At 49.9% G+C, this 24,547-nt stretch overlaps 1 protein-coding gene across 1 annotated transcript in view; it reads left to right on the forward strand.

The window, feature by feature from the left end:
* stxbp5l (syntaxin binding protein 5L) overlaps positions 1-24,547 on the forward strand; it is a gene marked incomplete at both ends in the record, with an annotated part of 119,606 nt that overhangs the window by 30,771 nt on the left and 64,288 nt on the right. The window contains one exon of the mRNA XM_079733322.1: positions 19,159-19,240. Within this exon, the coding sequence (XP_079589448.1) occupies positions 19,159-19,240 (82 nt within the window). The remainder of the gene's footprint in view (positions 1-19,158; positions 19,241-24,547) is intronic.

Raw genomic sequence — 24,547 nt, forward strand, 5'->3', positions numbered from 1 at the left:
GTAAAGATATGGCACCGTTTAGGCCGCAAAACAGCAGAACCAGCAAACCTATTGTGTGTTTATCGGTAAACCCTTGTCCTAAAATGGAGCTTTTCAAACAGGGGTCATGCTCATCCCGTTTTCATGTTGTGTGTCTCCTCGTGTGGAAGAGGACGGTGATCACATCATCTGTCATCTGAGGGCAAAGGTCAAAAACGATCATCAGTTTGTATGTAAATGTGGTTGTATGCATTTGTGTGTTTATGTGTATGTGCGTGTGTGTCTGTGTGGTTGAGTGTGTGCGGGTGTGGTTGGGTGCGTGCGCATGTGTGTGTGTTTGTGTCTGCGTGCGTGCGTGCGTGCATGTGTACATCCGCCTGTGCGTGCGCGTGTGTGTATATCGACCTTGTGCTATGCGAGATGAAACTCCTCCCTGGCTCCGACGGCGTAACCACATCAACCAGCATCGTCTCTCCCAGCGTTGGGTAAACATCTGTTCACATGTAGATAAAATAAAAAAAGCCTGGCATGTGCGCGGCAGCTTAGGAAATGCAAGTGTCTAACGAGACGGAGATGAGGAACGTGTTGGGGTTAAAACGCGTGGCGCGTGTACGCAAAGCAATCATGTGCCCACGAGTGGCCCAGGGCTGGCGATCTGGCAGCCTTGAGTGGTAACGACTGAACGCTTCCACACGAGGAACGCCGTACACACATAGGGAAGAACCCGCCGGCCCTGGGCCGTCCATGTAGCCATGTAAGTACAGTATGTGGGTGGACTCTTGTTTCCTCAGTGCTGCTATGTGCCCCGACACGTGTTTGGCGTCTCCTCCAATTTGCCCCGCTCAGCCTGTCAAACCCGACATGGAGAGGGCCCTGGGCGTCGGATGGGGGGGGTTATGACAGCTTATGTCCCCCGAACATGAAATTTATCATGGGGCATTTTCGCGAGCGAAAAGCCCATTACTGCAGCACTCATGAGGCTCTGGAGCTGAAACGATTCAGGGCCCCCGCCGCCGCTGCCACAGCTCTCTAGGCATGGCGATTTGCCTCGCATCCACGGACCAGTTTGGGGCCCTCGAGGGGGGTGGGGGGAAGGGGGCGAGGATTGGGTTGTTCTGTCTCCCAGCACCGTGAATGGGTGGCGCCTGAGGAGACACCCGTGGATGCCATCACTGACCTGGGGGGTCAGTGATGGAGGGGGGGAAGGAGGAGGAGGAGGGGGATGAGGAGGAGGAGGAGGAGAGGAGGGGAGGAGGAGGAGGAGGAGGATGAGAGGGTTCTGGAGGGGGGGGAGGCGGAGGAAGAAGGAGAAGGAGGAGAGGGGGGAGGAGGAGGAGGAGAGGACGAGGAGGAGAGGGGGGAGGAAGAGGAGGAGGAGGGGGGAAGAGGAGGAGGAGAGGACGAGGAGGAGAGGGGGGAGGAAGAGGAGGAGGAGGGGGGGAAGAGGAGAAGGAGGAGGAGGAGTACGGCTTGATCCTCTTAAATGGGTTTTTCCAACAGCGGGGGGGCGGGGCAGTGTGTGATGGCTTTGACGGCCTGATCCCTTTGGCGATGCATCAACACACCGATCACAGGGCCAATCATGTGCTGGCAGAGAGGATGGAGATTGACCAGTAATGGGGGAACTCAGCCAGAGGTGTGATTTCTCTCCAATTTTCTCAGCAAACAAATTTGGTGCTGTCGCAACGTTTTGTGTCGGGGTCGTTATCAACGCTGTTTGTACGGTAAGAGGCTGACAGTTATGGTGCACTCCGCGCTGTATATCTATTTCCAAACAAACAAAAAAAAGTTTAATGTGGTTTCCATCTTAGACAAACATGGATATAAATTGTGGATGTAGGCGGGAATCACGGAAAGTCTCAAACCCGGGGCATGTCAGACGATAGCCCCCTCGCAGAATCAATAACGAAAGCTTTTCCATAGCATCATAAGGGCTAATCGCTTAGCGCCTCTGTACAACTTAGTGGGTGGAACTCAATGCTGGTGATCCTTGAGTTGAAGGTGGTGGTTAGTGAGGCCTTCACTGTAAGCACCTTTGGATGATTGAAAAGCGCTATACGAAATAAATGAATTATTACTATTATTATTAAGGTGCAGCATAATGGCATGTAGACACCATGGAGAATCCAGCTGAAGTCCGACCCTCTAGCTCCCTGTTGCCCTCGGTTTCTCTTCATCTCTCCACGCTGTCGCGAAGGTCAAGGGATCAGATACATCAGCCGGCGATAAGGGCTGATGAGGTGGCACTGCTGAGGATCATTAAAGACTAGGAGGTACAGATTAAACTCCTCTTCTTAACCTGCTGCTCCTCCACGTTTAATCAGGGGGCACGCCCACACACACACACACACACTGTTAAAAGGGGGTTTATGCATGGCAAACATCACTGGAAGACAACACATAAACGCGATGTGTGTACTGGTGCGATAACAAGTACTGAGAAAAAATCAGAGGCTGCGGATAACTCACGTATCACACGTTTTGTACGCACACGATACTGTCGTATCAGCCAGGGAAACATTCCGGGATGCTTACACTAATCCGACGAATCTACCGTAATAAACCTACGTTTTTACCAAGCTCCACTCCCGGAGTTAAGACTTTGATATCGTCCCCGCAGCCATGTTCTGAAAAATGCTTGAGCTCCAGATAAATAATGTGCTTCCTCTGGTGTACCGCAGGGACCCTGTCCTCCTGTTTTTTTCCAATGCTGGGATTTACAAAGTATGAAGCTCATGAAGCTCCTTCATAATAACGGCCCGCTGCGAGAAGCACCGGCCCCTGGCTTGGAATGATGATGGGATGCACCGCATACCCTCAATTAGCATGTTAGCATCTCTACACTGCAGTCTCAGCTCTCTCTCTCTCTCTCTCTCTCTCTCTCGCACTCTCGCTCTCTCTCGCTCGCTCGCTTTCTCTCTCTCGTTCACCGTCTGTCACCTCTCTCTCTCTCTCTCTCTCTCTCTCTCTCTCACTCTCTCTCGCTCTCTCTCTCTCTCTCTCTCTCTCTCTCTCTCTCTCTCTCTCTCTTGCAGTCTCGCTCTCCCATGTTTCTGATCTTTAACTTCCCTTACGTATATTCCTTCTTACAGTCAAATCAGACTAAATGTCCGCCCACACTCGGTTCATCCTCGAGCTCCACTCCACTACTCTCTCTTCTATTATTCCATCATTGTGTTTGCTTCAGTTTCGGTAGAGCGTTTCTGTCATTCATTCTGGTACCCCCACAGCCACTGTCTTTCTGTCTTTTATTCTTCCATTCTCCACTCTCAGTCTCTCACTGCCGGGCAGACGTTGAGGCAAGCAGCGAAGGCAGGATGGTGGGCAGGCGAGGCTGAGCTTGTACCCTAATGATGGTGCTGCTGGCTATAAAAAGCCTGCAGGCTACTGAATCGATATTGCCTGATGGCGAATTGAGCTAGAGAGAGAGAGAGAGAGAGAGAGAGAGAGAGCGATGGTCAGGATGGCAGAGAAATAGAGACCTAGAGAACAAGGTGAAGGTGTGTGCGTGTGAATGCATATATGTGTGTTCTTCAGTGTGCCAGGCCTCTGTCTTCCAGGAACCTTGCATTAACCACACTTAATGCTGTAGACCGTAGAGCTCTCCTAGGGCCCCTGCTCATCTCCAGGGCCCCGGGGCCCGACCACGGCGCAGAACAACACCCACAACGAGCTACATTACTACATTACCCATCAGGCCACGACCACGCCACGCCCACTTTGCTTTCCACGAATTGACAACCCTCATCAATGGTTAGGGTTATGATGATTATAATGTGAGCTTTTGGTTTCTTTTTTCGGCCGGAAATACTACTGCTTTTATGTGCTCATCATTGCTGGAGAAAGGATCCGAACATCGTTTTATTCATCTCTGCATTATAGTTAGCATTTTGACTTCAAATGATGTCTATTGCACCTGTATTGGATCTGCAGCGCTACATAGTTGAAAAATTCTGTTATATTTTTGGTACAACGAGCTCAATTAATTTATACTGGCTTAGGTTGCCTACTGGTTTAATGGGATTCCTTCCTTCGGAGAATAGAGATGATGAAATGAATTCCATCAAATCACGTCATTCGTGGAATCGAGGTGACTCACGTAGTCAATTTATCCCTCAGGCTTCCCTGCTCGAGCACCTATCAGGTTCGCTATCCCAAGCTGTGCGCCTGACCATCAATTCCACATTCATATCGTGACGCTTGATTGGTTTGTATGCGTCAGGGAGCAAAATCTCAAAGCTGTGCATATACGGAGCTAATTAGTGTTTGTGTGTGTGTGTGTGTGGGGGGGGGGGGGGGGGGGGGGGAACGGGGTGACATTCTTACCGTGCAGTGTCTTCAGTGCTGTGGGAGGCAAGTGCTTCCATCATGCATTCGAATCATCTCCTCCAAAGGGGAAGTCTTCACGGTTGCCCTTGGAAGGTTTTCCGCTCCGCCCAAAAGCTGCCACACCGCCCTGCTTCCCGCAGCCTGCCCATACGTCTGTGCATCGTGGATCCCAAAGGCCAGCGGTACTCAAACTTCTTCTACTAAAGCACCCCCTCCGAGATCATTTTTCGGCTGAGTACCCCCTTCAACGGCACAAACATTTGAGCAATCTTCTGGGTACCCCCTGCAGTAGTCCAAAGTACCACAAGGGTACGCGTACCCCCACTTGAGAACCACTGCCATAGGCTATGCAGCTATGAGTTAACGCAGGAAATCCTCACAGCGGTGGCACATTTTAAGACACTCAAAGACACTTCACAGTGAAGGGGGGACCTCACTCACCACCAGTGTGTAGCACCCACTTGGGTGATGCACGGCAGCCAATCTGCGCCAGAACGCTCACCACACACCAGCTTGAGGTGGAGAGTGAGGGGATTAATGAGTCAGCCAATTAAAGCCATTTAAAGCCATTAAAGACAATGGATCAAGCATTGTTTCCAGCCGGCGCCGTTCTCAAGGTCTCTGTTGTTGTCGTGTCTTGGCGATGCTGACCTGCCACGGTGGCGTTTGATTGGCTTAAAGGCCGGCATGCACCATGGGGAGAAAGGCGGTACCTGTGTAAAGTTTGTTGAGATGAGGGTTGTTTTTCCCGAAACACCAACTAACTCGCCAGTCGACCAAGTTCTCTATCAGAGGTACGCCCAGGGAACTGTAGCCAAGCCGGGAGCCTTTTATTTGTGTGAGCGTGTGTGTGTGTGTGGGGGGTGTGTGTGTGTGTGTGTGTGTGTGTGTGTGTGTGTGTGTGTGGCTGTTGTAGTTAAAACTGGCAGGTCATGTGAACCACGTCTAGAAATAAACTCAAGTCTGGGGGAGGAGATACGACCAGTGCCATATTCAAAAGTACACACTTCAAAGTACACACACAAAGTGGCACACCTACTTCCTTTGGGAGCGAGCAGAGTCCCAATGTGTTTCCTGTCGTCCAAAGTGGATTTAGACGTCTCTTTTCGGTGTGTGACCGCACCTAATATCGACTGACGGATATCCTCCCACTTCTCACACCGCTGTCTCGCCAGTTCTTTTTCACTTGCCCCATTTCCAAATTCCTCCTTTTCACACTTTCCTTATTTTCTCGGCTGAATTCAATGCCTCCCATTCTGAGGTGTGTGATCCAGTCGTGCTGTATGGTTTCTCCCTTTCCATAGCAGAGAGGCAGACACAATCCATACGTCTTAGTACAGCACTCTGTCGAATGGACTGTATCGACTAACATTTTGATTCAATTATTGACCAAGATGATAAGATATTTATTTATACACTAGACGTGTATAATCCCTGAACTGCTGTTCATTTACTTCGACGCCTGTAGAGGTAACATACAGCCAAACATAATCAGAAAGACATTCTGCAGCCTCTCTGCTATTCACAGTGCACACTGTACTCCCTGACTGTTCTTATCTGTCATAGATAAGATATGTCATATTCTGTCATATCCACAGCACACAGTTGCTTTTTCTCTACCCCCCCATAGTTCCCAACACGACACTCCACCTACAACAACTCCTTCCTCTCTCTCTCTCACCCCCATCCATCCATTACTCACATCTTTCAGCCCTGCGATCACAGCGGGCTCGGGGTGTGTGGGGGGGGGGGTGTCTCGGGGAGCAGGAAGGGAGGTCACGATACGAAACAACTCGTGCGTGTAAGTTTCCAGCGTCGCTTGGAAACGGAAACGATGCGCGGAGCGTGGGGCGACATTCAGATGCCTCAGCCGTCTGACTAAGACCGTTATATCGATTTGGGGCACAGCGAGTGGGAGAGAGGCAGAGACAGAACGGGAGACTGGGTACAGAGAACGACGAGGGTACAGTGAGAGTGGCAGTGGAATAATATAATAATATAATTCTTTATTTCAGACCCAGGGGGATCCATATCACAACAAACAACAAGAACAAACAGAAAAAACACAGAGTAAAATAGTAGTAGAATAGTCACCCAGGGCTGTCGGTGGGAATCAGGGCAGGCCTATTCTCGCTAGGAGCGTGTCTTGGCCCTTTATGCTGCAGAGCACCCATGTGTGAGATCCACCAAGCCGGTTGTTGAGAGACAACATGAGATGGGAGTGTGTTTAGGTAGGCAGTCACGCACACAGCCCTGTCTTCCACCCTCCCTGTACTCCGTTCACTACAAGGCTCAGCTACAAACCACTTATCAGGGTCGCATGCCAGAGGTATCTCTGGATGCCCAGTTGGCTGATTTGCAACCTTATTCATTATGATTTAGATCTAGAGAGGACCTCATGATTGATTATTCGTTAATCAAGTTTCTAAAATGACCTGTACCTCTGTGGCCAGATGTGCTGAGCTGATTGACATCCTCGACTGAGACGTATCTCATCTACAGTCTAGCGCCACGCGTGTGTGTGTGTGTGTGTGGCTGTGTGTAAGTGTGTTCCTCATCTACAGTCTAGCTGCGTGTGTGTGTTTATGTAAGTGTGTTTCTCATCTACAGTCTTTCGTGTGTGTGTGTGTGTGTGTGTGTGTGTGTGTGTGTGCGCGTGTGCGTGTGTGTGTGTAAGTGTTTCTCTTCAACAGTCTTTCACCCTGTGTGTGTTTGAATACTCAGAGACTTGGGTGACTGTGTGGAGTGTGTGATGGAGGGTTTAGCTCTGAGTGGGAGGTGGGTTGGCTACACAATTACAGAAAGCTGTTCCTTTTTTAAATTGGTTTTACTTTGGGTAGTGTGTGAGTTTGGGGTGAGTTTGAGGGAGCACAGAGAGTATCCACAGAAAGAGCAAGCTTCTAAAAATCCCTTGGTCTTGGGTAAACTGTAATTTATTAGAATTCCCTGTTTCACCGTCACGGGGAAAACATTGTGATGATAATCACTCATGTTTTTGTGTTCTGTTTGTGTTTCTATTCAGGCCTAGAAAATAATGCTTTTTTTCTCCACATTGAGCTGTATGTTGGGCACACATTCGTGCCAAGTACGTTGGCGCTTTGAATGGAATAAATAACCGACAGCACACGGCAGGAGAGGGCATCTGTTGATGTAATCCACCAGAGACACACGGCAGCCTACGCTTGCATATGGTTAACAGCAAAAAATGTCAGACGAGGAGATCTGCGGTCCATAGCAGCTGGCGCGGCCGCCCTCTTCACCAGCTGCTGACAGTGATTACACAGGATTTCTCTGTTTGCCTCCTAACATGCTCGCATGTTAGCATGGAAACAAGCTAACTTTTGGCTTGCATTTGAAGTCAAACAGGTAACTGGTTGAAAGGGTATAGCACCGTCTCTCCTTCTCACAGCCAACAATACTTTCGTCCAAACTTATTTGTAACTTTTTCACTGCGGTCATTGGTTTTTTAAAAAAATGTATATATTGATTTGACACATTGAGTGTCTGAAGACTGAAACGTATCGACCAGCAGTTCAATCAAGCCAGGATATTTTCCTCCTCTCAAATCATTGTGGCCTGTGGAGAAATAGTCAAGGAAATCACTCTTTGAGCAAAAGGGATAAAGTAACATAGCTTGGCTTTAAGTGACCATCGAGGGCCCAATTTGGGCGACTAGGCCGGGAGGAGAGCTGGCCAGAGCAGGACCATACAACTGGCCTGGAAGCGGCCTGCTGCTCATTAACTTGAATGACTGTCTCCAAAAAAGCATTTTTATTCCTTGTTGGAAGGCGCCCCACTGTTTTGAGACAAATATTGCCTCATAAAACACAATACTTGAGCTACGCTCTAATGAGAAATACCGGGGAACAGGGTTTCCTAGTTCACATCAAACAAGTGTTGATGTACAATTGCCATAAGCAGGTTGCAGATTAACAATCCTTTAAACTTTCCTCACTTCTTGCGTGTGTCTCTATTCTAAAGGATTGCACACACGCATGGTTAAACAGAAAGTGCACTAGACTCAGGCGACACATGGCATCTCCTCAAAGCATCTATTTGGATCTTCTCCCATCAGACGTTCTGCCGATGCTGTCCATTCCTCGTGAGTGTTGATAACACACTTTGTAATGTTGTGCGTTGGGCAAACCTCGAGCAGTGGTTTCATACAGATTAGTAAGCAATCCTCAGAGAAAAAAAACACCCTCCCATCATCTGTTTTATTATTTCCCCAGCATATTCTGCCTGGCCCCCCCCCTGGCTCCCTAACACACAGGCCAGGCCACTGCTGTGTACCACCACCTGTGAGCCTATAATTGCTTTGCCTCAACTCCTGAACAGCATTCACAGAGGTGCACCAGAATATAAACAGGGAGAATTGTGTGTGTGTGTGTGTGTTTTGCATGTTTGTGTGTATGTGTGTGTCTTTGTGTCTTTGTTTATGTGTGTGTGTGTGTGTGTATGTGTGTGTGTGTGTGTGTGTCTGTGTGTGTGTGTGTGTGTGTGTGTGTGTGTGTGTGTGTGTGTGTGTGTGTGTGTGTCCGTGCATGGATGAAACAGAGTATTCATCTTCACAAGACAGACGATGCTGTCAGGGGTCTTCATGGGTCCAGATTACCCAGAATCCATCCTGCCTCCATGTCGATGTGAAATTTGCCTAGGCCTCTGATTCCCCAACCGGGCCATAATCAGCATGTCAGACCCCTGACTGTTCCAGGAACAGGACACCCCCCCTGCGGCGACCCCACCTTCTCTCTTCTCCCTTTTCTCCCTTTTTTTTTGAAAATGTCTTCCAGCAACATCTCTATCCGGTTAGATCTTTGAAAGTGAAACACAGCGAAGGAGTGAGGCAGCATTTCAGGGGTGCTGAGGTGTCTTAAGGTGAGGATGGTGATGGATGGGGACAGAGCGAGGGTCACAGACCAGCAGGTGCAGTCAAGAGAAACCAGGAGACCAGGAGATGTGTTGGACACAGAGATCAAGAGAGACAGGGACCAGCAGAGAGAGAGAGACGGGGATGGGCGACCCGAGTCGGGGACGTGATAGTAATGTGTGTTTGTGTGTGTGTGTGGCGGGGGTAAACACTGGTGCTGGTCCCTGGACGTTCGTTGTGCTTCCTCCATGGCGGTTAGAGCTCCACGCACTGCTGCTACTACTTAAGATAGTTGTCTACAATAATACTGGATCATTCCATTACTCTAATGGGTTCTGCATGGCAGCTCACAAACATTTTTACGAACATATAAAACAGTTCTTTGGTGCAAACACGCACACGCACACTCACACTCTGAACATAGTCTATTAAGGGCCAATTCCTGAAGCTAACTTTTACAAACAGATACTCACTGATCTTTAAATGTAGCTTATTCACTGTGTGACATCTAGGCGTTCTCTTAAACAGCAGTTCTCAATTGCTAAACACATACGTACAAACATACACACAATAACAAACGCACACACAAACATGCACACACACAAACACCCGCAGGCACGCACGCACGCACACACACACACACACACACACACACACACACACAGACACACACACACACACACACACACACACACACACACACTGTAGCCTGTTCCGCAAACAGGACGTAGCTTCGATTCCCAGACTGCCCTATGGCAGCGGCTGGCAGATGTCCTTGTAGGCTGGTGATTGGCTGGCATTCCATGCGATTAACCCATTTATCTGTCCCCTCTGCCTCCCCCCCTCCCTCTGGACCAACCCATCCCCCTGACGCCATGAGGCCCAACCGGCCTCAACCGTCCAATAGAGGCAAAGCCAATTAGCAGGGCTGATTGCATTTGATTGGCCAGGGGCCTTGATGCATACATCAACCATATCAAGGGAAGGAAGTGGTAGGGGGAGGGGAGAGCGCAGTATGACGGACTGATGGACACCAACATCTTGGTGGAATGAAATGACAGAGGAGGACAGCTCATTGCTTTAAGTATACCATTTTGGTTCATTTCAAAGGTTTTTGAATTTCGTTCGGATCCTGTTGTACACTCGAAAGTACGTCTTGTGGATTTGCGTGTAGGTCTTGAATTATGAGAGAGAGGGAGGGCGAGAGAGAGAACATGAGCGATACCAAAAGAGAGAGAGAGAGAGAGAGAGCGAGGGCGAGACCGAGAGAGAGTCAGCAAGAGACCGAGATGGATTGATAGAGAGAGAGTGAGAGAAAGAGATAACAAGGTGATGGTAGGTGCGTGTGAATGCATATATATGTGTGGAGAGAGAGAGAGAGAGAGAGAGAGAGAGAGAGAGAGAGAGAGAGAGAGAGAGAGAGAGAGAGAGAGAGAATAAATACAGCCCCATGCAGTTTAATGATCATGGACTAACATGGTTCAGGGGTTGAGTAAAAAGTTTCACACAGTCTCCTTTTCAACTAGAAGTTACTGTGAACAGTATCAGAAAGTTTTCTTTGCATAATATGAATTGTTAATTCAGCTGCGGGCTAACTATAAAATATATATACTTTTTACACTGTGTACGGTAGAGCTAATATGTTTTAGTATTTAGTAACATATTTAGTGATTGATTCTTTTGCACCTGATAAATGGTTTGTTTAATGATAATAGTTCAACCCGTAGTCTTATACCCCAGAGATACTCAGAACATCTCAGAATAGTATTTTTACTTTACAAGTTTGGATGCAAATGATATAAGTATGCTTCATAAATAGCGATGTATTTGCTCCATCATTCATTCATCGGTAGAGTTACACATGATTTATTTGTGTCTGGGAAGAGGTAGACAATAGACAAGTAAGACAAGTAAGTAGAAGGCCTAACCTTCAAAGTGTGCTTGACTAATGACAGCTTCTTATAAGTTATGAGGTTAATAACTTATAAGTAATTTATGTGTGAAAGTGTGTTAGCCAACGCTTTTTCCAACTATAGCAGAAGGCTAATCTTTCTAATGAGGAGTCGCACACACAGACACACACACACACACACACACACACACACACACACACACACACACACACACACACACACACACACACACACACATTATTCCACAAACATGTCTCTTACAGTTAACTATTGCTTATAAATTGTTCATAAATATATTGATCAGCTTTGTCTCAAAGCACAGATAAATTACTCGGATAGTAATCCAGGTTAATGGTGTGCAGGCTTCAGCGTAATGTGATTGGTCTTCCCTGTTCTATTAACCCTGTTAATACTGTTTGCCTGTAGGTTCTCTTAGAAGTAAACTAGGTTACCTATCTTAAATACACAGCGTATTTAAAGTGCCTTACTTAGTGCCATACTTTGCGGCAGACTTTTCCAAAGCTTGTCTCTGAGCTCTTCATTAAGTGATAGAGTGTACAATTAAAGAGGCTAATAAAACCCACTTACATTGCATAAAATGTTCCGCTGTGAGAAAATTACCTTCAGCTGTTAACAACATGTAAACAACATTAGCTACGTGTTAAAGCTGTGATTAGTTTTTCGTTTTTAGGTTACGTCGGATTTTGCTGGATTTCACAGTTTTCGCTCGGGGACAGCTTCAACCTCCATGGTTTGCGTTGCAAGTCAGTGACAAACAGCTGGAGTCCATTTCAGCCAATCATAACACAGCAAATGCGTAACCAATGTGGCACGACGTCCCTGTAGTTTGGTTGTTGTTGTTAGATTACCCCTTACGGGAGAACCCGCCTCTCAAAATGTATTGCTAGAGGCAGGAGGTCAAAAGCACATCTTCACGCTTGTCCTCTTCTAGCCTGAGAGGGGACAGAAGAGGATGAGGAGGGCAAGGAAGAGGAGCAAGCAGAGGAATCTTAGAGCATCCGGAGCACAGAGCAGACAGATGTTAAGTGCAGGAGGGGCTGAGGCTCACCACAGCTGCCAAATGTGGAGGAAGATGATTAAATATGCTGATAGTTCCTCTCTCTTCTGCGTTTTTATATTTGACCCAACTCATAAATACAGAAACACCTTCTGTATTTCAAGTGAACACATGCAAACAACAACAATTTTGCCGTTAAAGGGACACACTAAAGTCACACATGCAGCACACAAGGCAGCACACGTTCCAGGTGTGGAACACAATGCGCTTGGGGCTTACACATTCACAGCCTTCATCACGGTTTCCACAAAACTGTCATCCAAGATGGCTGATCAAACAGCTGTTATGTAAGCGAAGTCTTCCCCACTAAAAGTGCAACCATTCCACACATTTTCATGGATTTTTTGTCCCCACTTTTGAGTTCTTTTGAGTCTCTCATTGATTTCGCCATTAGCGTTCTCTGTAGTATTAGTATAACTATTATCCATGTTCTGCTATACTATACCTCATCTTCAATGTTCTCTCTCTCTCGCTCTCTCTCTCTCTCTCTCTCTCTCTCTCTCTCTCTCTCAACTTTTTGCAAGTCCCTCTCCCATTCCACCTCTAGCATAAAAGATAAGGACGCTACAACATCCGGTTGACTCGTGTCCCTGCAGATTCAATTAGCGTTGCTGGCTGGTAATGGAATTACACGCCATGTAAATTCCGTCCCAACCCACACACACAGTAGCCACACTCGCACACACACGACACACAGACACAGTTGCCACACACACACACACACACCCACACACACACACACACACACACACCCTCACACACACAGTAGACATACACACACCCACCGACACACTCACACACAAACACACACACACACACATTCACTTGGCCAAGCGGGACTCCATTAAAGCTGCAGTATTAGCATCTCCCTGTTGATGAGGTCAGGAGAAGGCCCGGGGCTGTGGTGGGACTGGAGCTGCTTCCTCCTGTGACCGTTCCATCAGGGCTCCATCTTGCTAGGGCTGGGCGGCATCCATCTTGTTGCAATTGGGTTGTTTTTCCATTTCCAAACCGTAACACGTTTTATTGTAGGAGATGAATGTGTTGTGTGTGTGTGTGTGTGTGTGTGTGTGTGCGTGTGTATGTGTGTACACACTTATATTTCCTCTGGTTTGTTTCACAATCAGGCAAGCATGACTTCCTCCAGGTGTGGCTTCCCCGCCTCGGTCTTCCCTGAGAGTTTATTGTGGTGCTTAAAGGCGTCGCAATCAGCCGCTAAGCGCGCAGATAGCACCATCCGCGCTGTGCTAGCTCCGCCCGCTACCCATAATCCCGGTAATAAAACAAGCGCACACAACATTCACATCGATTTGTTAATAGCCCAAAGTTCTTCCTGTCGTTTTACACAAACAAAAGAGCACACACACACACAGAGACACACAAAGACACACTCACACACACACACACACACAAAGACACAAACACACACATGCATACACACACACACACACACAGTCGTCCGCCTCCCGGCTTCCTGATTAGAGCCTCTTTGACGCGGCTCCAAAATGTCGCCTTTGTTTGATGTTCTCCCAATTTGTTTTGTTTATAGCGGGCACACAGTCAGTGGCGGCAGCGAGTGACAACTCATTAGATACCGCGGGGTCGTCCTCCTTGTCATTTTCTTCCCTTTCCTTCATCATGCAAATACAAACGTGCCAGTTTTGGAAGGAGGGGACAAATTGACTGTGCTGTAAAACCCAGCGTGCACACACGCACGTACACATGCACTGTCCGGAAGAAACAAATTAAAGTGTGTCCACGCACACGCAGACTAACTCCCAACGACACATTCATCTCCCACATTAAAACTTTGTGGGAATTGAAAACCAACCCAATTTCAACAAGATGGATGCCAAGCCCTAGCAAGCCATTGCCCAGACGGAAAAAAAAAACGTACATCTGCATGCGAGTGGCAGCAGCGCAGAGCCAGATCCTGGCAGGTGAACGAGGTGACTGAAGCTTGAGCGCTTCAGGGCGAAAAGCTAGGACTGTCCGCTCCTCAAACCCACCCAGACACCCGCTGTATTCCAGCCACTGGCTGCTGTTGATCTCCTGCACCCTGCAAATCGACCACCCCCTCCGGTGGAAGCCTGTGATGGTCACTTCATCCGCGAGCACGGCCAATCCCCCCTCCACAGATTGTGTGTTAAGATACCGCTTGAGAGAGGATTCACCTTTGTTTGTCTCTAACCAACCCCAACACACACAAACACACACACACAGACATAGACACTCACAGACACACACACACACACACACAAAAACAGACAGACACACACACACACACACACACACACACACATACACAAAACAAACAGACACACAGACTTGCACACACACGCATGTACACTTGCACAAACACACACACACACACACACACACACAGACACACCCACAGACACAGACAGCCACACACACACACCCAGACTTGCGCACACACGCATGCCCACCTGCATACACACACCGCATGCACATACACACACTAACCATCTCGCCGAGTCCCCGGAGGCACTGGAGAGACGGCGATGGTCACAGCATTATAATTCCAGCCACCCTACACCCCCAGCCCCCCACACTTCCCTTCAGCCTCCCCCTGTCTCTCAGTGCTCATCACGGCTCGCGGGGAAGCGTTGGTATGCAGAGCACGGCGGCTCTCTGCAGATAGCCTGCTGTGAAGAATATCAACCATTGAAGGGTACCGCCGCCACCACCGCCGCCACCGTTCTCCACTCATCTCCTCATTCTGAATTACTCTCCTTCTGGGACAGCAGGCCGGGGCTGACAACACCACCAGCGGTGAAGCCCTTGTTTGTCACCAGTTAAGCTTGATGATTGGCAGCTGGTTCGCTTTTGTTGGCTTTAAGTGGTCTAGCTTTAACTAAGGGGCCAGGGAGACGGCCATTGTGCTGAGCTGGAAATAACAAGGCAAGCACCGGTACTTAACCCCTTACTGAGTAGTTCACGCCAATGCTGTAATAGTTGTTTTTTTGTGGCTGCAGGAAGTTGCTTAGGTTTTCCATCTCACGTGTAGGGAATATAGGTAGTAAAGATGTTCCCCACTCGCATTTCCACTTACTTTACTGAATGTAAGGAAGAGGCCTCAGAGTGATTAGCCATGCTGTGCTATAAGTATGTAGCACCGTGGGCCAATGTCGCCTGCCAAACGTGGAGCGTGAAGTGTTCCTCCATAGATGTGCCGCACTTCAAAGGCAGGGCACACATCCAACAGGATCTAGAGGAGCGATGAGTGGAAGGGCTGTGAGATACCGCGTTAAGGTGTTCGCTGCGGTGATTGAATGAGTCCCGTTACCGGTGTCGGGAAGCTAGGAGGAGTGTGTTTTGTTGTGTTGTGTTGTGTGCACCCTTGATTCATGGCGGTGTAGAATGTCACAGGAGAGAACAGCCTTCAACTCTCCGCACAAGACTGTGTGTCTTCCTCGTCGGAATTTCGAGTAAATATTACATACAAAAAAATGACAAGAACCAAAACGTGTCTGCTGCCATAACATCTGTGGTCTTATGTTGTTCAGATAGGCGGGAAAGCAGAAACCAGGATGCATCTGTTGTACTGGTTGAGGAGGATGAACGGGTTTGTAAACAGACAAACACTCACACGCAAATACCATGTATTTTATTCCTATCATTCTCCCTCTCTCGCTCTGCCAGCCTCTTAGGTGGTTAAATCGATTAGAGCGAGCAAGAGATGAAGTGAGAGAGGGAGAGGAGGAACGAGAGAGACAGTTGGAGAGAGAGAGGGAGAGCGAGTGCATGAGTGAGGCAATGGAGCAGGACTAGAATGAAAGGATGGAGGGAGGGCAGGCAAGTAGGCGCAGGAGGAGGTGAAAAACAAATCAATCAGATGATTCCCATTTGATGGTCTATTTAAAAACAGTCCTGCTTGTGTTTGTTTTGCTGAAAAACAGAGAGGAAGAGAATACAGGTTTTTGTGTTGGTGGCTTGCAGTGATGCCTTGGGGGGTGGGGCCCAAGACCTTTCAGCACATCTGTCCTGTTGATGCCCACTGGCACAATAACAGGACCTGGAGTGGGTCCTTAATGGTTCAATAAACGTACAAATGAGCTGGCTAGTACATCTCTCCCCATTATATGAATTCAACAATTGGCGCTTATCATTATAAGTGCTGCAGGTGCTTCCTTTCTCTTCTTTACTCTTCTGAAACGATTTGCTCACAAACGTTCCCACCTGCAAGGATCCAGGTGGTTTCTGAACGTGAGACGCATTTAGGCCTGCAGCACAGATCTTCTGTGCGTTGGAAATGCGAGTAGGCAAGTGGGTCTTGTTGAAAACCAAATGAAGACGCTCTTTATTGTTACCTTTGGGGGAAATGCATACCGGCTTAAACATCCCACTTCAAACTGCATTTATCATCCATGTTGTATTATCTGTATACCTTTCTGATGAATTATATCAATCTAAAGAATTGCTTGAACATGAGGAAGCTTCTCATGTAGCTAAGCACACAAGCACACCAAATGCTCCATTTGGTTAGAAGCATTTTGTAATACCTGGTGCTGTGCCTCTGATACCAGTTCACCTCCCACAGAACCAGAGCTGTATGCATGGGTGTGTGCACTTGTGTGTGTGTGTGTGTGTGTGTGTGTGTGTGCGTGCCTGTGTGTGTGCACGTTCGGTGTGTGCATATGAGTGCTTTCGGTTTGTGCATGTGTGTGCCAGTGTGTGCGAGTGTACACCTGTATGTTTGTGTTCCTGTGCCTGTGTGCCTGTTTGTGTGTGCGTGCGTGTGTGTGTGTTTGCTTGTGTTCCCGCCTAACCCTCCAGCCCCAGAACATTCCCTCTGGCTGCCCGATGTGCTCGGGCAGCCAGAGGGATCGCCTGGGCTGGGATGAGCTTAGCAAATCCAACCAGATCACTCAGTCTGTCTGTCTGTCTGTGTGTGTGTGTGTTGGAGGGGGGGAGGGGGGGTCCTCTCTCTCTCAGACAGAGCATCAGCAGCACTCTAAGGGGCTTGGCCCCAGACAGACTGAGGAGTACAACTCAGGAGTCCTTCTGAATGATGGGTAACACATTAAACCGCCCTACTGACAACGCCTAACAGTCGTACACAGTAAGCAACACACCCTGGGCCGAGACATTGTCTATGTTCCACTGTCAGTGTATGACATTGGCACCAACAGGGTCAACAGTTCGATTCCCACCAGGGCCACTCCTGCTTCCAAAGCATCCACTCACATGATTGCCCACCAAACGGAATTCCTATTTATTTAGACAGGTGAAGCCATTAGTGTTGGATGTGGTGTAGCATGTGTCACCAGTGATAGCCAAAGTAGACATGCTGCTTACGCTGTTGTGTCCCTGGACCGAGCGGTTGTAACAAGCACCTAAAGTGGTGGATTGAGATGCAATCGTGTTTTCCTCCATCCCTGTCAAAACCCGACTCAGATCTTCATGAACGACGACATTAAATGGCAATTTTTTAGCCTCATAAGATTGTTTTGTTTTGCCGTTTCGCAATTTGTGCGGGCATGTATTCTATTCCAATCAACGGTCAATATGATCATATGTTCGGGGAGAACTTCCGCTATCGCAAATCAAAGGCAGAAGATCAATGCACACGCTTTAGTCCTGCCGGGATGTCCTTACGGCCTTGGAAATGCATTGTATAGTGTCACGGTATTATTTTTACCTGTCATATGTAACAGTTCAGTACCAAAGTCTGACCGTTTTACAATGCTATGGACTGAAGACCACTCTGACATAGTAAAGGTTCAATGTGTCCAAAAGGGAGTTGTACTACCACTCTGACATAGTGATGTTTCAATTTGTCAAAATGAGTTGTACTACCACCCTGTCATAGTAATGCTTCAATGTGTCTAAAATGGGTTTTCCCTCTGCTGCCAACAGCTATCTCTGTCCAACTTTAGCATTTGGAAAAAACGACAAAAACCCCTCTTTGTACCCGGACCAAGAACTCCAACGCACCGATGCAACTGCGGGCCAATGTGTTCAGGTGAACACGTAGACATGCATTAGCTCAGCGCCAATGAAACCGGTAATTGAATGTTGGCCTCACTGGACAGATTCAAGCACAAACTCTACCAGTCGCATCCGTGCTCAGAATAGACGGTACGCCCCCCCAGCTGCGTCTGGCTCCTCGTCACCCTTGGGTGCAGCCTCTCTGCCCGAGCCGTGTCCAAGTACCGTCGAATGAGGTAGAATCCAACTAACACACAGCCCCCTCTGGCCAGGGTTAGGGAGATGAGGAAACTAGGGTTATTTCTGGATTTTTTTTCCGCAATTGAGTCCATTGTTACGTGATTGTTGACACATTCGCATTTCTTGATTATACTTAATTATGTACGGATAGACTATGCATGTTTATATTTCAGTATATGTGTGACATTGCAACATCATTCTCTCCATCTTATCCCTCCCAGCGGTTGTTGAAACTTCAGTCTTTGGCTATAGCTAACTTGGTTCAACAGTGCTCCGTTTTAGAAGCACCTCACTGTTCAAACTAAAACCAAAGGTTCATGCTGCTGGTTCAATTCCCATAGGTTAAATATACAGCAGTAGACCGTCGATACAGAAAACAGAAACTCTTTGTTGTGTCGTATCTGGTGCAGTGTTTCTCTCCTGCTGGTTCTTCTGCTCTTTGCTATCTGATCGTACAGCTCATTGGGCCGTAGGGTGATTGGTAATTGCCAGAGAGAGAGAGAGAGAAAGAACTTTGGCTGAGATCTGCAGAGTCTGTATATAGTGGAACATAGTATACAGGCCAATGGGGCATGCAAGAAAAGGGCTGAGAAACAGCATCATTGCAGGGATGTCAAGTGTTTGCCTTTATGTGACTCTTGATTTAAAGAGGGAGGCCTTCTTATGAAAGGCCCCTAACCCCTGTGGTTGTTCATCTGAGATCGCCTGTTTTGCATGTCGTGTTTTGCTGTTGTTGTGGTTTTGTGGTCGTCTGGTCTTGTTGCTGGGCCATATTTCCTTGACTCCGTCATCAGACTGGGACGGCCTGGGGTCGACTGCTACTGTCACCATGAGACCACAGCCGCCGTTCTCCAACTTCAGTTTCTCATCAACGAGGTAAGATGGGTTTTCCCTCAATTGTTTTCTTTCCTGAGGTGCTTTGATGTGATCTTGAGACCCGCGTGAAATTCATCTGTCCGTCAACTCGTCACTCAAAGCAGAACCGCCCAAACCAGACTGAACACATGATAGAAACACGAATGAAGACGTAGAAAGTTACATGACGTTCCATCTGTTCCATCTTCTTTTCGAGGCTTTGCTATAGTGCAGTAGACACACCCTCGGGCACATACACACACAGTAGCCACAAGCGCACCCACACAATGACACACACAAACACACACACAGTAGCCAAACACACACACACACACACACACACACACACACACACACACACACACACACACACACCGACTCACATTGGAACATACACACACAGTAGCCACACACACACACACACACACACACACACACACACACACACACACACACACACACACACACACACACACAAAACCAAATCAGCATGCCCCGCAGCAGGCAGCCTGGTTCTGCGGCTCAGCCCACTACAGAGGCCCGGCCGGGGAGTCAGAGGCCCTCTGACTCCCCACCCGGGGGAAAAAAAGGGCACTTAAGTCTCCTTGCAGCAAGCGGAGCGCTTTGGACCGTGCAGACAGAACTCAATTGAAAGAGCCCCAACAGAGAGCCCAGAGAGACACCGCCATAGCTGTGTGCTCTGCCTCCGCCTCACCCTCTCACTCTCCCCTCCCCACTCCCCCTCCCCCTCACCCCTCCCCCTCCCCCTCGCCCTCTCCCCCATCCCCCCTCCCTCTACCCACCCACCTCCCTCACCCCCAACCCTCTCCCTCACCCCCTCCCCCTCCCTCTCCCTCTCCCCCCTCACCCTCTCCCTACACCCTCTCTCTCTCCTTCTCCCTCTCCCTCTCTCTCTCTCCCTCCCTCCCCCTCCCTCTCCCTCTCCCTCTCCTTCTCCCTCTCACTCTCCCCCTCCCTCTCCCCCTCCCCCTCCCCCTCCCTCTCCCTCTCCCCCTCCCTCTCCCTCTCCCCCTCCCTCTCCCCCTCTCCCTCCCCCTCCCCCTCCCCCTCCCCTCCCTCTCCCTCTCCCCCTCCCCTCCCCCTCCCCTCCCTCTCCCTCTCCCCCTCCCTCTCCCTCTCCCTCTCCCCCTCCCCTCCCCCTCCCCCTCCCCTCCCTCTCCCCCTCCCCCTCCCTCTCCCCCTCCCTCTCCCTCTCCCCTCCCCCTCCCCCCTCCCTCTCCCTCTCCCCTCCCTCTCCCTCTCCCCCTCCCTCTCCCCCTCCCCCTCCCTCTCCCTCTCCCTCTCTCTCTCTCCCTCCCTCCCCCTCCCTCTTCCTCTCCCTCCCTCCCTCCCCCTCCCCCTCCCTCTCACACTCCCTCTCCCTCTCCCCCTCCCCCTCCCTCTCCCCCTCCCTCTCCCCTCCCTCTCCCTCCCTCCCCCCTCCCTCCCCCTCCCCCTCCCCTCCCTCTCCCCCTCCCCCTCCCTCTCCCCCTCCCTCTCCCTCTCCCCTCCCCCTCCCCCTCCCTCTCCCTCTCCCCTCCCTCCCCCTCCCTCTTCCTCTCCCTCCCTCCCTCCCCCTCCCCCTCCCCCTCCCTCTCACACTCCCTCTCCCTCTCCCCCTCCCCCTCCCTCTCCCCCTCCCTCTCCCCTCCCTCTCCCTCTCCCTCCCTCTCCCCCTCCCTCTCCCCCTCTCCCTCTCCCCCTCCACCTCCTTCTCCCCCTCTCCCTCTCACCCTCTCCCTCCCTCTCCCCCTCCCCCTCCCCCTCCCCTCCCTCTCCCTCTCCCTCTCCCCCTCCCTCTCCCCTTCCCCCTCCCTCTCCCCCTCCCTCTCCCCCTCTCCCTCTCCCTCTCCCTCTCCCCCTCCCTCTCCCTCTCCCCCTCCCTCTCCCTCTCCCTCTCCCTCTCCCCCTCCCTCACCCCCCCTCTCCCTCTCCCTCTCCCTCTCCCCCTCCCCCTCCCTCTCCCTCTCCCCCTCCCTCTCCCTCTCCCTCTCCCTCTCCCTCTCCCCCTCCCTCTCCCCCTCCCTCTCCCTCCCCCTCCCTCTCCCTCTCTCTCTCCCTCTCCCCTCCCCCTCTCCCTCCCCCTCCCTCTCCCTCTCCCTCTCCCTCTCCCCCTCCCTCTCTTGGCCTTTCGGCTGCCCCATTTTGCCTCTCTTCATCCTAGCAACGGGTTTACTTTTGCAATCTATCAGGACTTCTTTGTAGCGTGTCTGCAGCAAATGGAAGTGTGTGTTTGTCTGTGTGTGTGTATCTCTGTGTGTCTGTCTGTGTATGTGTGGATACTGTGTGTGTTTTTGTGTGTTTATCTGTGTGTGTCTGTGTGTCTCTGTCTGTGTGTGTTTGGCTACTGTGTGTGTGTATCTGTGTGTGTTTGTCTGTGTGTGTGTGTGTGTCTGTGTCTCTGTCTGTGTGGGTGGCTACTGTGTGTGTCTGTGTGTGTGTCTCTGTCTGTGTGTCTGTGGCTACTGTGTGTGTGTATCTGTGTGTGTTTGTCTGTGTGTGTATCTGTGTGTGTCTTTGTCTGTGTGTGTGTGTGGCTACTGTGTGTGTGTGTGTGTCTGTGTATCTGTGTGTGTATCTGTCTTTGTCGGTGTGTGTGTGTGGCTACTGTGTGTGTGTGTGTGTCTGTGGCTCTGGCACACACACACACACACAGACACGGCTCCTCAGACGAGCCAGGGTCTCTTCCCGACGACGCGGAGATGCCCCCACTGAGCAGCGCCTCTCTGATCTTCAAGGCTCTCCCTTGTTTACATGCGCTCCCATGCGTCAGAGCGTGTTTCCACACATCAAACGACACACGCACACACACACACACACACACACACACACACACACACCCACACACACACACACACACACACACACACACACACTCAGAAAGCGGGCCGCCGTCGCTCCCCCTCTCCTGATATCCGTCTCTTGTTGACGTTAATACGCGATGACAGCGACCTCGCCGCTCCTGGTTTTATACGGCGAGTGACTAATAATAGCGACGGTGGCGGCGGCGGCGGCGGCGACAGCGGGGCCCGCCCGGCGCTGCCCCGCTAATGGCCGACTTATCACGCCGCCGCGGCCTCTTGACATTCAGCCCGTTCTGAGCCGCTCCTCGAAGCCACGCAGGCAGCCCTACGTTGGGGGGGGGGGGGGGTTGTGGGCTGTGGGCGGGGGGGTTCGTGGAGGAGGAGAACCAGTATCTGGATCAGAGTTCTGACGTCGTTGAGGATTTTCATGTTGTTGTGATTTTGTGTGTGCAGCATGGATGTGTTTCTGGTCCACTGAGCACTAACACACAGCAGAGCGTCAAGCCAGAGCCACACACACACACACACACACACACACACAGATATAGACATGCACACACGCACATGCACATGCACACAGACATACACACACACACACATACACACATACAGATATGCATGCACAGACACACACACACACACACACACACACACGATTGCAAGGACACTAATACTCACGTGTACGGACACACACACAAGCACACACTAACATGCATGCACAGCGACACACAGACACACCCATGCACACAAATACACGTACAGATAGGCATGCACGGACACACACTCAAATCTCTGGAAAGCCATGCGTTAAGCACAGTCCTGCCATCTCCGTCCCATTTCCCAAACTCAGCTTGAAAGCCGGACAGCTGCAGAGGGATGACACATATCTCCTGCTTGGGGAAGTCACCGCGTAGCCCCTATCTTAGCCCCCCAGGTAGCACAAGATGCTTGTCTATCGGAAGGGAAAATTACATTCTGTTGTCGCAGACAGTTGTGTGAATAGATTTGCGGGTTTGTGTTTGTTTTTCTGCTTGGAATTCATCAAGTGGCGAAGCTGAATAATGCAACAGCGAACCAAGACGGAACCCCTGTAGCAGGTGTGTGTGTGTGTGTGTGTGTGTGTGTTTGCGTGTGTGTGTTTGCGCGCCTGCGTTTGTGTGTGTGAACAGCACAGCGAAACGAGGGGAAGAAGAGAACGAGGGAGTGTGATCAAAACATCGCAGGGTCAACATGACAAATCCTCGCACAAACGCCTTATTAACCTTTGAGGATGAACACTGTGACCTGGTTACAAAGGAAACGGCTCATCACGGTTCTGGCCCACCGGCACATATGCTATTGTTTGTTACGACCAGGCTCTGTGATCATCTCAATTACGGAGTCGGAAAATGGAGTCATATATTCATTGACCGTGAAATGACGTAACCCGAAGCCTGAACAACAAGTGGTGAGTGTGGAACAAGTGGGGTAGTGGAATGTGTACCCTGGGCAAGTTTTGTGACAACAACACAACATCAGGCACACACACGCACACACATACACACACACACACACACACGCACCCAGGAGGGGAGGGGGTGAGGGAACGGAACATGACATGACGGATGTGGTCCACCTTGTCCAGCCATCAGGCCAGCCCTGTGCTGTCACTGGGAAATCACAGGGCAGCTTTGTGATGTTCAGCTCCCTGACCGGGGGCCACACATCCAAGATGACTGGGGTCACCGTGGCATGGACTGTTGCATCACTCACTCTCCTTGCCGATCGATTACCAATAACGTGCGCGAATGCGCGCACGCACACACACACACACACACACAATCTGCGCAGCCATTCCCAGCCGCTGAAGGCTGATGACGTCTTCCTTGTCAGCGATGTCTCGTGGATACATCTGCCTTGTTAGCTATTGATTTTGCCGGAGCAAATCTGTTTGGAGGGAACCTATTGACCGGGCCACTGATGTGTCCAATCAAAAGGCCGCCACTCATACACCAACAGATGGATGGATGGTGTGACCCGATCAATCAATAGATTGATGGATGGAGGGAACGTTTGATGGAGGAGGTGGTGGATGGATGGATTAGTTAGATGAGTGGGTCGATGAATGGATGGAAGGATGAGGATGGATTGTTGGGCAGATGATGGACAGCGTCGACATCAGACAGGTGTGTGTGTGTGTGTGTGTGTGTGTGTGTGAGCGAGTGCTAGACAGAATATTGAATACATGAGTAGATCGCTGAGTGTGGGAGGGTTTACAGACCCCCTGCTGATGAAATTTGAAATATTGGATCACAATTTGTTTATTTAGACTTCTTTTATGTCGGCCTTATCGCCATCAACAACACTCAATGATTTACAAAGAAATTGTCTTTGTGAAATCGAGACCACTTCATCCAATTTCCATGGACACAAATCACATTGCCCAATGAAATGGCTAATTGAAAATGCCGCGCAGGCCAAAAGAAAATGTTTGGGATGCATATTCCCTTTGTTTTGCTGTGCACATTGTCCAACGTCCATAAAA

The sequence above is a fragment of the Pollachius pollachius genome, assembly GCF_949987615.1.
Source record: "Pollachius pollachius genome assembly, chromosome: 3".
In the NCBI taxonomy this organism is placed as follows: domain Eukaryota; kingdom Metazoa; phylum Chordata; class Actinopteri; order Gadiformes; family Gadidae; genus Pollachius; species Pollachius pollachius.